The 15,851-nt window shown below is 37.5% G+C and overlaps 2 protein-coding genes across 2 annotated transcripts in view; one reads left to right on the top strand and one right to left on the bottom strand.

The window, feature by feature from the left end:
* Positions 1-2,167: 2,167 nt before the first annotated feature.
* Positions 2,168-5,973, bottom strand: LOC125489214 (zinc finger protein OZF-like). Its single transcript, XM_048624310.1, has 3 exons — positions 5,925-5,973; positions 5,590-5,752; positions 2,168-3,291 (listed from the first exon to the last, which is right to left on the bottom strand). Exons 1-3 carry the CDS (start codon positions 5,971-5,973, stop codon positions 2,241-2,243), a joined length of 1,263 nt encoding a protein of 420 aa, XP_048480267.1. The 3' UTR covers positions 2,168-2,240.
* Positions 5,974-9,139: 3,166 nt separating this feature from the next.
* LOC105386092 (zinc finger protein 37) overlaps positions 9,140-15,851 on the top strand; it is a 95,813-nt gene continuing 89,101 nt past the window's right edge. The window contains exons 1-3 of the mRNA XM_048624047.1: positions 9,140-9,230; positions 10,036-10,150; positions 10,835-10,947. Of these exons, the coding sequence (XP_048480004.1) occupies positions 10,063-10,150; positions 10,835-10,947 (201 nt within the window). The 5' untranslated portion in view covers positions 9,140-9,230; positions 10,036-10,062. The remainder of the gene's footprint in view (positions 9,231-10,035; positions 10,151-10,834; positions 10,948-15,851) is intronic.

Raw genomic sequence — 15,851 nt, forward strand, 5'->3', positions numbered from 1 at the left:
AATTTGAAAAAATAATATAATTACAGAAATAAAATATAAAAACTTTCAAGGTACCTACGATTATTCTAATTGGACAGTAAATCAGGACAAGCGCTTCAGTTATTCATATTCTGCAAAAATATGCCAATGCCTGATTCTGAAGTCACCAATTCTAATTTTAATGAATTTTTACGTAAATTTCATTTTCCGATGGCAATATTTTTGGTTTCATAGAATCCACATCTAGTCAGAGAAATATGGTTATAAATGTGGTTGTCTGGAAGAGATTACTTTTAGTAATAAGGCCGCCGATTGTGCTACTTATTTTCTTTTCATGTTTGTAAACCTGTTTCTGTGTGTGTGCAATAAAGAGTATTTTATCTTTATCAGTGATGTATATCTTTGTATCAGTACCACAAGAACGAGTCATAACTAACCACTGTAACCTATCTGTTCCTTGTATGAAATTAAAAAAAAAATAAGACTTATTAATATTACAATTCACATACTTAGTCGGCTAATAAAAGATAGCCAATATAAAATTATCTTTGTTTATTTTTGCTATACTTTGGTGGAATTTTACCAAACGCTAAACATATATGTTAGTAGCCTGTCAAACGTTTGTCAGTTGGTACAAAATGTATTTAAAATTTGACTTAAATACAATTTTAAATACGTTTAGCGTTTGGTAAAAGTGACCCTTAGGGTGACTTGCATAACAAAGTTAAATAAAATTAAATAGTTTGTCTCTTGCTCTGACAGTATAATGTCAGAGCAAGAGGTCATAGATTTAATTTTGATTAACTTTGTTATGCAAGTCAATCTTAGATAGATTTGTTTAGTTTTAAGTTTAAGTTAAATAATCCCAAGAAATATTTCTACTTTAAGTTTTAAGGTGATTTTCCTCCAGTGCCGATTCATTTTGCCAACCATAATTGTATAAGCATTAGGCAATAAATTAAATACAAAAAAATATTAAACGTAATTTTTTATTTTAGGATTAAAAATACCTTTTTATAAATATCTGTATATAAACTTTTAATATTTTTCTTAACTAGTCAAACAAGTTAACGAATGATTTGTATAGGTACTAAAATAAAAACAAAAAAGGCCAGCTTCAGATCATGATTATAGTTGACTTTACAGGGTTTTGCTAAAAGGGTACTGAGCCGAAACCTACGTGTGCAGCATGTTATGTCTAAGCCCGGAAATTAAATCAGAACGAAAACTCGAGAAAAATAAATCTAGTTATATAGATAAGATAGATACACGATACCCAATTTCATTCTTTCTATTTCCTATCAATGTCTGGAAGAGATTACTTTTAGTGATAAGGCCACCGATTGTGCTATTTATTTTCTGTTCATGTCTGTAATACTGTTTCTGTTTGTGTGTAAAGAGTATTTTATCTATCTTTATCTTTATAGGGTTTCGGCTCAGAAAACCCTTTTATCAACATCCAACATCCTGTATAGTTAATCGTCTACCTTTCGGCATCGTACACAACGGACGCATCGCATTCAGTTTTTTTATATATATTCATTCAAACTTCGAGCCCTGTGTCCCTGATTAGGGATCCCAGGACCTGATGATGATGATGATTCATTCACACATGTCACACAAGTGCGTTATCGGCATTTCCGACGCTGTTTCTCCACACATTTATGACAATCCGTTTGGTGCGATACGTACGATAGAAATAGGTGGACAATTACTTTAAAACGATTAACGTTTTGAATAGACGACATTTTTTAAATCAGTAAAAAATGGAACTTACCTAGTTCCATTAACCTAAAAACGTAAAAAAACAAGGAATTACTAACCTAAAAATATATGATTTTTAGCTACTACATAATTATACTTAAAACCTAAATAACAAAAAAAAAACTTCACATTAGTTACTGCTGTAAGTAGCCCTGTGACCAACTCTGAAATCACAATAAAACTTCCATTCCGCACATACTATTGGTTGAGTATGTATACAGGATGTTGCAAAAATGGTATACTAAGCCGAATCCTTCATGTGCAGCATGTTATATCTAAGCCCGAAACTGAAATCAGAATTTAAAAATTCGCGAAAAAAAAAATCATTTTCCATAGCAACTTTGTTGGTCACGTGACTTTTTTACTATGGAGAATGTTTTTTTTTCGCGAATTTTGAAATTCTGTTTTGAGTTTCGGGCTTAGATATACCATGCTGCACATGCTGCTTTCGGCTTGTTTACCCTTTTTGCAGCACTCTGTATAAATAACAATGCTGGTTAGTTTTTTTTGTGGCTCTTCAGATGGTTTCTCAAATTACTTGATGACTTACAGTAATTCTTGCAGATGTTACACTGATATTTATTACGCAGACAAACACGTAGTTTTATGTGCCATCTTAAACCAGACGAGCTCAATCTTTTTTCGCATGTATTACACTTGTATAGTTTTTTCCCCGAGTGTGTTCGCAAGTGGATTCGAACCATCTTTTTCGTCATAAATCGTTTATCGCATATATCACACGAATATGGTCTTTCCCCGGTATGAGTCCTTTGGTGGTCCCTCAATTCGCTCTTCTGCATGTACCTTTTTTTGCAAACATCGCATTCGTGTGGTTTCTCACCATGCTTAGATTGAATGTGTACTGTAAGATGTGATTTAATTGTAAATCTTTGATTGCAAAAGCTACACTGATACGGCCTGTGACCCGTGTGCCCTCTTACGTGGGATATAAAACTGGTCTTGCCCGAGTATTTTCTTCCGCAAAAGTCACACTCGAAAGCCTTTTTGCCTGCGTGTGTCAAAACATGAACCTTCAGATGTGCTTTAAGTTTAAACCATTTATTACAAACATCGCACTGGTATGGTTTTTCGTCAGTGTGGCTATTGATATGTTCTTTAAGCGCAGACTTGTGCATGAATTTACCGCCGCAAAGACCACACTCATGTTTTCTCTGAATCGGTTTGCCACTATGTGTAAGCATGTGATTACTTAAACCTGAAGCAGTTATGTATTTTTTGAAGCAAATTTTACACGGATATGGTTCCCCACCGGTGTGCCCTGTTCTATGCGCCTTCATATGAACTAAATGTTTAAATCTCTTATTGCACAAATCACACTCATATGGCTTTTCTGTGTTATGAGACTTTAAGTGCGATTTCATTTGGGTTATGTCCCTAAATCTTCTACTACAAACAGTGCACTCAACTAGTTTTTCGACTTTAATATGGGTCTTCATGTGAGACTGTCTTGAATCCGATCGTTTAAACAATCTTCCGCATACGTTGCACGGGAATTTAGGCTTAACTGCATTATGGGCTGCCTTGTGCCTAGACAAATAAGAAGCATGGCAAAATCGTTTGTTACAGATATCACACTGAAATGGTTTGTGCTCCGTGTGCATCCTTTTGTGATCTTTAAGAGCAAACGGATTCGTGAATCTCATTTTACATATCTTGCACTGTTGGATTTCGCCATTATGCCATTTCAAATGCTGAGTTAAACACCCTTTATACCTAAATGCTTTACTACAAATGTCACACATGAATGGCCTCTCACCGGTGTGCGTCCTCATGTGAGCCACTAACAAGCTCTTCTTTAAAAAAACTAAGTGGCAAATATCACACTCATACGTCTCATCAGTATGCCTGCTCTTGTGTATATTAAGTTGTCTCAATTGACTGAATGTTTTACTGCACATATTACACTGATACGTTGTGCTACCAGTGTGCAGTCGTTTGTGAACTTTCAAACGACGTAGTTTTGCGAATGTCTTCCCGCAGATATCGCACTCGTGCGTTTTCTTACAGGGACTAGGTTTTTCTTCTCCATAACCGACAAAGGGGTACACATCATTTTGAAGGATGTGCACTTTGAGTGATTTTTTGTATGCAAAATTACAGTTGCAGTGATCGCATATGTATTTAATTGCTTCTTTGACGTTTCTCCTATAGCTAACTGCCTTGTCAGTAGGCAAAGCAGTCTTTATATTGAGATTTGTCTCTGAAACAACCAATGACAGTATTATTTACCCGACTACAGCGAAACGAAAAGGAGGGTTATGATTTTGACCGATATGTATGTATGATTAAGGTGAAGCGAAAGCGCCGCCAATTGAAAAAAAATCATAAAGGCCTCTACACACCAAAGCCGCTGACCCGGCGGCTCAGGCCGCCGGCTCAACCCGCCGGCCTCATTTTGTACAATCCTGCCTCATTTTGTACTATGTTAACCCGCCGGCACTAGGCCGCCGGGCTATGCCGCCGGGTTAGTAGTGGGTGTGTAGAGGCCTTAACTTCCGTTTGAAAGCGTTTTTCTCTTTTAAACAACCAGGGCCGGACCCTCGACATGATGTTTGTTTTTATTGAAAATCCAACAGTGTTACATTGTATAAATTAATGCTAAGTAGGTACCTACAAACAAAAACAGTAAGTTTACACTTTTTGTGTCTAAAAAGTGTAAACTTCACGTTAGCTTGCTAAATTTTTATATTGAGTTCTACGAAGAAACCTGTTATTGGCCTTACTGATAAATTATTACCACCTAAGACATTGTAATAGTTACGCTGTTGGTTTCTCAATAAATAAATAAATAAATTATGATAAACCGAACTATAAAAAGTTCAACCTAATCACAACCATTATACCAATGAATAAGGTCTCTAATCAGCTAAACCAACAAATTCAAAATAAGAGCTCAGTCGCAGAAGTGGGGTGTTATTTGTCTACACTTCATCTTGTGACGACCGAATGGCATAGTGGTTAGTGACCCTGACTTGACTACTGAGCCGAAAGTCCCGGGTTCGATTCCCGGCTGGGGCAGATATTTGTTCAAACACAGATATTTGTTCTCGGGTCTTGGATGTGCCCGTAAAATGGCAATAGGCCCGCCCCCTATTACATTGGGACTAACATAACACTGGCGAAAATTGGGTGCAGCAATGCACCTCTGCCTACCCCGCTAGGGAGTACATTAGTACAAGGTGTGAATGTTTGTATTTTTTTTTACTTCATCTTGTTCGTATATTGTTAATCGAAGTTGCTAGTGGTTATTCTCAGTCCCTGGAATGTGTAATTTGACGCTCGCTTTATGCGACTCGCCTCGTTCGATTCCAAGTAAACAAATGCTGACGGTATAAAACAATACCTTCGAATGCAGATAACGTTTTAACAGCTAACTAAATAGGTACTTCCCCGCCCCCCTCGTCCCCGCGCACATATTTCTACCGGAATAAGCAACTCACAACTTACAAAATTACGCTAGTGTGGCCTCACCCTAATACCTACCAAATAATACTTTTAAAAACCACTTGAGTACGTAAGTCAGAATAGGATAGAATATAAGTAGGTACATAACTTTATAGAACACCACATAAACCAGACATATAAATACATACTTAACTATAGAACACCTACAAAATATGCACAATAGACGGCCTTATCGCTGAGAGCGATCTCTTACAGACAATCTTATATATTTATAAGTTGTTTCAAAAAGGTTATACGAAGCCGTGATGATCGTAGACTCAGGGGGTCATTCTGAATTTTATGAGTTTTAAAAAATTTGTGACATCAAACATTTGTGTAAGTAGGTATAAGGTTAGTTTTTGTTTATTTTAGATGTCTTACTTGATGAAAAAGTGGAAAAAGTACTTATTTGAAGTAAGACGAGGTACAGTCATAAATAGATATAAGTGATCCACCCTCAGAGAAATCAGTTGAATGCTAAGGGTCTTATAAAGTCTAAGGGTCATATGTAAGTAATTATAAGTTGCTTTGATATTTTTAACATCTAAAAATCATCAGTCATCAGTAGGTACTTACTTAATTTAAAAAAATATATTTACTTATATGAAAATAGTCGTCAGCAAATCCGTTATTGAGACTGTAACTAACAGAATCATGAGAAACCAGGTCTAAACATGCAAAGAAAACCTTACTACATAAAAATATATCACAGTGACCAGCGACTCTCCTCAGCTTATCTAAAAAGTAACTATTAAGTCCTAGCATGGGGTCCAAGACGTGACAAAATCTTTACATCGTTTTACGTCACTCACATCACGCGGCTACGACTGCAAGTGCGACGGAAAACTCTTGTCACGTCTTGACGTGAGCGTCTTGCCCCCCGTGCTAGGCCTTCAGACTTAGCTTACCTGGGTCCTTCAAAAGTGCATCTTCAATTTCAAAATAGTCGTCCTTTGCATTGAAATACTTTATATCGTCATCATCATCAGCGGTGTTCTGAAAAATATATTGTCATTGCCAACGACGACGAAATATTGTAGTGGTTAGTGACCCTGACTGCTATACGTCGAAGGTCCCGGGTTCGATTCCCGGCCGGGGCAGATATTTGTAAAGACAGATATTTTGTAGTCAGGTCTTGGGTGTTGATATGTAAGTACCCAACTACCCATATTACAAACTCTGCCTAGTAAGTATATTTATCCTAACTAATATTATAAATGCGAAAGTAACTGTGTCTGTCTGTCTGTCTGTCTGTTACTCTTTCACGCCAAAACTACAGAACGGATTTGAATGAAATTTGGTATAAATACGTTATAGACCCTGGGAAAGAACATAGGCTACTTTTTATCCCGGAATTCCCACGGGAAAACTTTTTAAGGCGAAGCGAAGCGCGCGGGAACAGCTAGTAAGTAATAAAGCTGACCATACCGAAGTACGGTCGGAGCCTATGGCCGTTCTCACGCCACGCATCACGGTGCGGGTTGCGTGAATGCGTGTCCGAACTTTGCTTGTATGAAAGTATATGAAAGTACCTAGTTACCTCAGTTTGTATGGAAAACATACACAGCCCAAAAGCTAATTACGAGAATCACGGGCTGATGATGATGATGATGATTATGCTATGTTAATCGGGTTTATTCTGTTATTATGTATCATTAACCCACTGATGGACACTGACTGCATTTGGCGTCCTCCACACTTTTAGAAAAAAATCACAACATTGAATACTTCTTTTTCTAATTATTTCAACAACGGTCAATGCAGTCCTGTTTTACCTAGAGTTTGTATGAAGACCATCTTGTTGTGCTTTATTTGGCAGGATTTCAAAGTTATATGTGCACCCAGAGTACCTTTTTTTGACAAAGTAATAAGTTTTCATACAGAAAAAAGTGTGCACTCACACGCACACAACGGTCACCGACGACGTCGTGTTTTCTTTACTGCGCCTAGGCAGTGTGCCGCCAGCAAACCATCACTCACCTCCCTTACAAAAATGTTGTGCGTTTTTATGAGTTTCACCGTTAATCTAGTATCCATCAATGTGTTAAGAACTGTTATTTATAAACAAACTTTTTTTTTTAAAGGTAATTAATACTTACAGATTTACCATGTTCATTGCCCAGTTCCAACTGTGGGATATCATCTAATATTGGATCCTCCATTTTGAATTTTGCAGTGGTATTGTTTCCAATGTGATTTGGTTCATCTGAAAAAAAACGCATTAGGTACAATACAATACTTGGTTTAGCCCCTGTTCCACAATGTCTGGTTAGTCGCTACCTGTCGGATAAAATACATGCTGTCACTGTCTAAAAAATAATAACAGAGAGTGACAGCATGTATTTTATCCGTCAGGTAGCCACTAACCAGACATTGTGGAACAGACCCTTAATCTTGTAAAAAGTAGTTAACTAGGTAGCTAAGTAAATCTTACCAATAATAATAATAATATATTACCTATGCTTATAATAGATAGGTATGGGGATAGGTAAATTAAACATTTATATACATATAGTAAAATAATTAGGTAGGTAACTACTTCAGTAAGTGCCTAGATATTTACATGTTTAGTGATAACTGATAACTAATGGTGAACTTTATTTACAGTTACTTACTAACACAAGCTACAATAAATTAGTGCTTATAAGATCATTTTTAATGTGTCTCCAAATTTTTATTAGAGATATGGAAGAGTGGGCCTCATGTCACAGGTTATTTACATAGCCTACTAGGTTGGTCTCAGTACTTGATTATAGATAGTGTAACCCATTATTGTTAAAAAAATAAACATTTTGTTTTTTTTTTAATTCTTTTTTTCATTTTAAAGCACTAGAGTGGGTTGGTTTGGTACTTATATCTTTTGCTGACTAACTATGAAAATAATTAAGATTTTTGAACTCACCTGTTTGCACTTCAGTAATAATTTCATCCTTTACATAATAGCCTTCCATAGTGTAAAGGTAAGCACCTCACTCATTGTTTAAACAGGCATTACTTATCTGAAAGAAATAATAGGTAGATTAATCGCTGTAAAGTTATAAATGAAATATGTCCGGTTAAACCATGAGGGCAGTAAAGTGCAAGTTTGCAAAATAAAACAACCTATTCATTTGTCTTATAACTACTGAGTACTGAAAGTAGGTAGGTACTTACATAAGTAATAACTAACTAAATAACTTTGTATACTTTACATTAACTTGCAAAATGGTTATTTTATTAAGAAACTGTTTGTGTCCAACATGTTAAAACATTTTAGCTTCTTCTCACATACACAATGTAACACGTCGCGTGGTTAAGTAGAAAATAAATGGTTTGAGTTTTAAATCTACCTACTTTTCAGCGTAGTAAGCAAAAAGCACTCAGAATAATAACTGCCTCGTAAAAAATATACTTTATAGTCTGTGGATAAGTTACAACCAAAAATATGGCCCTTTAAGGCGCCGACACACTACACTAGCGGACGCGGCTTACGGACGCGGCTGTCAGCCGCGACTGCCACGACAGTCTTTTGGGATAGTTCGTGCCAGCTGCCAGATCGCTCTCGGACGTCTGAAAGCTGAGCGGCTGACTGCCGCGTCCGTCAGCCGCGGCTGATGGTGTGTCTGCACTGCACCCTTAGGCCGATTTCACGCTTCAGTGCCAGATGATGGTGCGATGAGAACGGTAGCACTTTACACATTACGTACGTTCGCCATTCGCCTGTCCATTTGCGAACGTATAAACGACATGATGCAAATCGCAATACAATGCAAATGGTCCTCAAACCCTCGTAGAAACATGAGTCGATGTTTGGAACAACGACTTTTTTATGGCTCCTTCCGAGCTGTTATTATTCGGAGCTCTTTCACTAATAGTACTTTGACTACTCTGTGAACTGTAAAAAATTAAAAACCAAATAATGAAAACAAATGTCAATGTCAGCCTCTAGAGACATTAGAGACAAGAAATTATTGAAAAAATAGCTCAAATAAGGTGATTACGGGCTGAATATCTTTAGAACATTTATTTTAAAATGATTTAAGGTACGTAACTATATTTACTTAAAGGTAGTGATAAAAACAATTTTTGAGGTTATTTTATGTTTTGCTTAGTAGAGGCATAGGTCCCGCTATTTGTGGGTGTTTGTTGGCATATGACGATTCCGAATGCAACATATAACAGATAACCATATACCTAGTCCCCCAGCGCAGCTCCTGCGCTTAAAAGTAGATAACATTTTTAAGTATTACTTATTATCTGTATGTTGTTAGCCCATTCACCTGGTTCTTCTGATGATAGTCTTTGTACATTTCCCATTATAATCTATACAGCCTATCTAAGTTTAGACCATTTTAGAAATAGAATAGAATAGAATAATTTATTTCAGACATAAGTAGTCCATATAGTTGTGTTGGTAACAATTTTATTATAAATCCATTTCCTGATTTTACACATTACTGGTTCACTGCAGGTGTGTGGATTCACACATGTATAAGACTTGAGTGTTTTACCCACACTATCCATAAACAAGAACAAAAGATAATGGCCAAATCTGACCCTCTTTGCAGCCACTAACATAAAGGTGTTCTAAATGCGGGATAAATATAGAAAAAATATAAACCACTTTATAAAAAAATGCTTAGCTTGGGGGAAACAACTAGTACAAAACAAAGACTTGACATTTCAGCACCTATATCTTCGTTCTCCCATGCCTCATAATAATAAAGTTTACACCAGGATATACCTACTGTAGTCATGGGCGTGTAGCCATGTATATGTTTCATCAATGGCTGCTCTAGCGGGACATGGCACCATAGAGAAATGGCCAATCTCCTTTGATTGTTTCAGGAGCTCTGCCTCCAGTGAACTACTACAATGGACCACTTTATAGAGGAAGAAGAACAGTTTATTATCACAATAAAGGAGGAAATAGATGTGGATTTTACAGATGAGCAAAATGTTGGTGAGTTACTCAGTACCTGAGAATTTAACCCTTAAGTGTTGTTGTTGCAGTCCTATGGCACCTCAGAGGTGCAGAGGGTCTCCACTAACATCCGCCACTTCGGCCTATTACTTATTATTATTATTACACTTACAGTGTTTGGACAGCTACACAAAGCTATGTACTCTTGATTTACTTGATGAAATACATAAAAATTTCGACGACTGTAACAGTACTACCACAAAAAACCTTAAAACTGTTTAACAAGTGTTTGAAACGAAATTTGACAGATTTAAACACATGTTAAATACTGTCTAAATTTTTGTGGTAAAGTCCTTAATGTTTAAACCTTTTGGCATCGTACACATTAGACACATTGCATTCAGTACTCTAGGCCTTAAAAACTGCTTAAGGTGTGCTCAGTCAGTGGGCAGGGCAGAATGTCAACAGGAAAATTACTAAGTACCACATCCTTATATTAATACCCCCAAATTCATAGAGTCATTTGACACTTTGCAAAAGGTTTAAAATTGACGTTGTGATATACAAATTTTTAGTTTTTCTTTTGTTGTTTCTCAAAGTTTAATAATAGTTTCCACTAGATGCGCCACTTTGTATGCGAGAAAACGTAAACTTTTATAGTTTTTGATAAACCATCAAACCTTTGCTAGATGGGCTGTTATTTATCGTGTGTAATGATTACAGGTAGTGAGAGTATGGAATGCCAGAACACCTCTAACAGTACATTTGTTCAAACAGAGACTGAACATTTCACAGTCAAAACAGAGGATATAACAGCGTTGGATGCTAGTCACATAGTAAGTTTACACCTATTCTATTCTCTATGAGGGTGTGTAGTGACGACGACTGAATGGCGTGGTGGTTAGTGGCCCTGACTGCTATGCCGAAGGTCCCGGGTTCGATTCCCGGCTGGGGCAGATATTTAAAGACAGATATTTGTACTTGGGACTTGGGTGTTGATATTAATATTTAATATAATAATAATAATAATAAAATGTTTTTATTGGCACTAAAAGGTTTACATTTTTGTATCTTAATCTATTTCATAACTGAGTTAATAAAGGTACAATGACTTAATTATAAAACTCAGTAGTTTTACATTTCAAGAAATTATAATATCACTAATAAAATATTCTATAGGTACACAACTACACAGTAAGATACTAAATACTACTAGCACCTAAACTAGGCAGAGCCTGTGTCTTAGGCACTAGTTCCTTCCATTGACATAAATAAATTTGCAAAGTTGATAACATAAATTTTATAAATTAATAACATTTATAATGAGGGTAGCTTGCGAGTTTAATCTGTTACTAAAGTGGTGTGTGGTAAGACCACGTAAACTGTAAACCTCGAAAAATTTGGAAGATAAATAAATATTAAAATAATAATTTAAGAAAGATAATGTGTGAGTAGGTATTTATTTTTGTATTTTTAGGTATTTAGGTATTTATATTGTATGTTTAGTTAAAAAGTAGGTATTATGTTATGTTATTGCATAGATATAAACAAGTTTTCCGTTTCGTTATAATTTAATGATTTTAACCATGTCGTTAATACATTTTTACATTCGTGATAGTTTAGGTGATAAATATTGATAGTTTCATTTACTTTGTTATAAAGCTTAGGGCCAACGCAACATTGAAATTTTCAACGAAAGCGGTTTTGTAAAATTTTGTTGGACAGACCCTGTTCCTATGGCGTACACTAGATAGTTCTGAGTTGTAATATGTATCTATGTATGTATTTGTGTGATATATCAGATTATCAGCTGACCGACACCCATAACACAGGCTCTGCCTAGCTTGGGGTCGGATGGCCGTGTGTGAGATGTCCCCATATATTTATTTATTCTATTCTCTATGAGGGTGTGTTTACCTGCAGCTGGCTCTCTGGAATGAAACAGTTGTGCATATCCCCAAGGTCTAAACAGCCTTCCTGACCATTTCCCACCACACCAGTTCACAGTTGATGTGCTGAATCTGGTTCTACCTTTTTTAGCATAAGATTTATTTGCCTAATCTCGTATTGCATAGTAACGTTTGGTCAAAGTCTCGTTTCGCCGAAAATCGTATGGCATAAATCTCGTTTAGTAAAAAGTTATTTCGCATAACATTGTTTAGCCTAATAATGGTATGGCCAAATCTTGAATAGCCTAATAATGCTATCTCTCTCTCTCTCTCTCAGCCTTCCGTAGTCCACTGTTGGACATAGGCCTCTCCTAACGATCGCCACCCCAAACGGTCACCCGCCATCTGCATCCAGCGGCTTCCCGCTACCTTCCGCAGATCATCAGACCAACGGGTTGGGGGGCGACCGACACGCCGTTTGCCGACACGGGGTCTCCACTCCAGAACCTTTCTACTCCAGCGGTCGTCGGCTCTGCGGGCTACGTGGCCAGCCCATTGCCACTTCAGCGTGCTAATCCTTTTGGCTATGTCGGTAACTTTAGTTCTCCTGCGGATTTCTTCATTACGAATCCTATCTCGCAGGGACACGCCTAACATAGCCCTTTCCATAGCACGCTGAGCAACTCTGAGCTTGTGGATAAGCCCTTTGGTGAAGCACCACGTCTCGGCTCCGTAAGTCATCACTGGCAACACGCACTGATTGAAAACTTTTGTTTTCAGACACTGAGGTATGTTTTCAGTGAAGATGTGTCGTAATTTCCCGAACGCTGCCCATCCGAGTTGGATTCTACGAGCTACCTCTTTATCGAAGTTGGATTTTCCTAATCGGATCACTTGTCCTAGGTAGGGATACTGATCAACAACTTCGATGGTGACACCTCCTACAGTTACGGGCGATGATGAAACATGTTCGTTCGACATGACCTTTGTCTTGTCCATGTTCATTTTCAGCCCAACTTGTTTAGAGGCATCATTGAGGTCTGTGAGCATTTCGCCTAACTCCTCCAGCGTTTCCGCCATAATAACTATGTCATCAGCAAATCGTAGATGAGAGATATATTCGCCATTGACGTTAATGCCCAGTCTTTTCCACTCTACAAGCTTAAAAACATCTTCCAGTGCACAGGTGAACAGTTTCGGAGAAATAACATCTCCCTGTCTCACGCCCCTTTGCAACTGGATCGGTTTTGTGCTATGTTCGTGTAATCGAACTGACATTGTGGCAGCATTGTACATACATCTCAACACCTCGATATAGCGATAGTCTATATGGCACCGCTGAAGGGATTGAAGCATCGCCCAGAGCTCAATAGAATCAAAGGCTTTCTCATAGTCCACAAACGCTAGACATAAAGGTAGATTATACTCCTCGGTCTTCTGTATAACCTGCCGAAGCGTGTGTATGTGATCTATGGTACTATAGCCTTTTCGGAACCCGGCTTGTTCGGGTGGCTGGAAGTCGTCGAGTCTTTGCTCGAGACGATTCGTAATAACTCTCGAAAACAGCTTGTACACATGGCTCAGAAGTGCAATGGGTCTATAATTCTTCAATAGGGCTTTGTTGCCTTTCTTGAAGAACAAATAATGCTATGGCATAGGTTTATTAGGTTTATACAAAATAATAATATTCGTTTGGCTTTAACTTTGACGGAGCGTCTCCCTACATAGCGCAAACTGGTGCCTTGTATTGTTTCCGCTGTTTGGAAAACGCTCCGCTCCGCTTCGCTGCGCTCCGCTTTGGTTTTGATGAACATGTGCACCTAACACGCTCCTCCTCGCTTTGCTCGTCGTCGCACCTATTTTTAGGTTTCGATCTCATGGGGTTTGTAATAATTATATTGGTCGTTAACTTTCGATTTTTTGATCATACAATATCGTGATTTTCGGGATGTAGGAGAAAAATACCACAATTTGTACATTTACTACATACTTAATATATTATTTATTAAGATAACATTAGGAGAAACAAGATTATACATAGGTATAGACGAACATAAATTTGAGCAAACGAAACTTAGGTGTTTAAAGATTGTGCCTAAAGAGTTTTAGACGAAACGAGCCTTATGCCACATAAGTCTTGGCAAAGTGATGGTTCGGCCAAAAAAGTTTAGACCATACGAGTTATGCGAAATGAGTTTTGGTCAATAAAGATTATGCGAGATGAGCGGAACCCGCTGAATCTAGATATGCAGGTTTCCTTCAATATACATTTTTTTGGTGGGTGGTGTCGTCTCCTGAGTGCCATATATATCAACTCTGATAGCGATGCTATATAAAGCGCAACTGACAACTTATCATCATCATCATCATCATCATCAGCCTATAGCAGTCCACTGCTGTACGTAGGCCTATCCCAAAGCACGCCACTGGATGCGACCTTTAGCTTTCCGCCGACAATTTATCTGATTGGATGATCCTCTCACCATGGTGACAAACACTAGTGCAGTTCTAGATGTAGTCTGTAGGTCACTCTGACCTAACCTCTAAGGGTCAATTCAGACGTACCACAACCACACCACGGCCACAACCACGCCGTGTGGTCGGGCGTGTATTTTGTATTGACAATGAATAATCCAATTCACACGTGCCACATTTTGCCGTTGTTATCGACCACCTGTGTAATACGACCACATCGCAACCACAACGTAACCACATCGCAGCGGCAACCTGTTCTCCGTACTAACAGCACACGACGACGTGGTTACCACATCGCAATGACAGCAACAACGCAACCACATCGACATTTTGTCGCTACCACAACGCAACTGCAAAAAGCCGCTGTCACACTATTCACACGTAACCACAGCTTGACCACATTATGTCGCTGCGACGTGGTGTGGTTGTGGTACGTGTGAATTGACGCTAAGCTGAACTAGCCAATTCGATATGCAGTTCACTGGAGTTTGTTTGCGGCGGTCCTATCACAAAAAGCGATTTCTACTAGCCAATTTTAATATTAAATTTCTTCTTTTCCTTACTTCAGACTCGAGGCACAGACGTCGAGGTTGAGATTAAATACGATGGATACATGATGGATAACTGTTTTGTGGCTACGGAGAAAAAATCTGGTAGGTAATATTGACTTGTTTTTAACCCCGAACATTAATGAGGTGTGTTATAAGTTGAACGTGTCTGTGTGTATCTGTCTGTGGTAGCGTAGCTCCCAATTTTCGATTTGCTTGTTAGGGTAATAGGAAATGAGTGTTCTTAGCCATATTTTATCAAAATCAGATCATCGTTTTTATGCATGTTGTTTTACAAACAATAAACTTAAAGCCCCTTATTATAAAACATAGACTAAAGATAGAAAGATATACTGAAGAGTGTATTTTATTTACTTTAACCCTTATTATACAGGGTTATTTGCAAGTAGACCTGATCCTTTCAGGAGGTGATAGAGGAAGGCATTTCCAGTCGATTTTAATGCATTATCCGAAACTAAACCATTTCAAAGATATTTAATATTTAAAGATTTTTTGAATTTTTGCCAAAATTTCATGTTTAAAACCGAAAATAAAAAAAACTAGCCATATTTCAATACTTTTTTTGTTTGTTTAGCATTAGTAACATTTTAATAAAGTAATTAAAATAATTAAATGTGCATTATTCGACCAAAATTAGACACAATACACAGCTTAAAAACATTGTCAACTTATAAGCTTTCAAATGAGATATTTTAATATCAAATCGATTTAGGTATCACCAAGATGTGGCCAAAACAATCAGAGAAGGCGGAGAAAACTCAACAGGGGTTTCCATACTAAAGTGAACAGGACTGAAAACCATCACAC

This window comes from Plutella xylostella, chromosome 11, assembly GCF_932276165.1.
Source record: "Plutella xylostella chromosome 11, ilPluXylo3.1, whole genome shotgun sequence".
NCBI classification, from domain to species: Eukaryota; Metazoa; Arthropoda; class Insecta; order Lepidoptera; family Plutellidae; genus Plutella; species Plutella xylostella.

Coding starts and splice junctions, on each gene's coding strand:
- LOC125489214 (XM_048624310.1), bottom strand. CDS start 5,973: ATGCTAGGACTTAATAGTTACTTTTTAGATAAGCTGAGGAGAGTCGCT. Junction 5,753..5,924: donor TAAGCTGAGGAGAGTCGCTG/GTCACTGTGATA, acceptor GATGATTTTTAG/ATGTTAAAAATATCAAAGCA. Junction 3,292..5,589: donor TTTTTCCACTTTTTCATCAA/GTAAGACATCTA, acceptor TTATTTGTCTAG/GCACAAGGCAGCCCATAATG.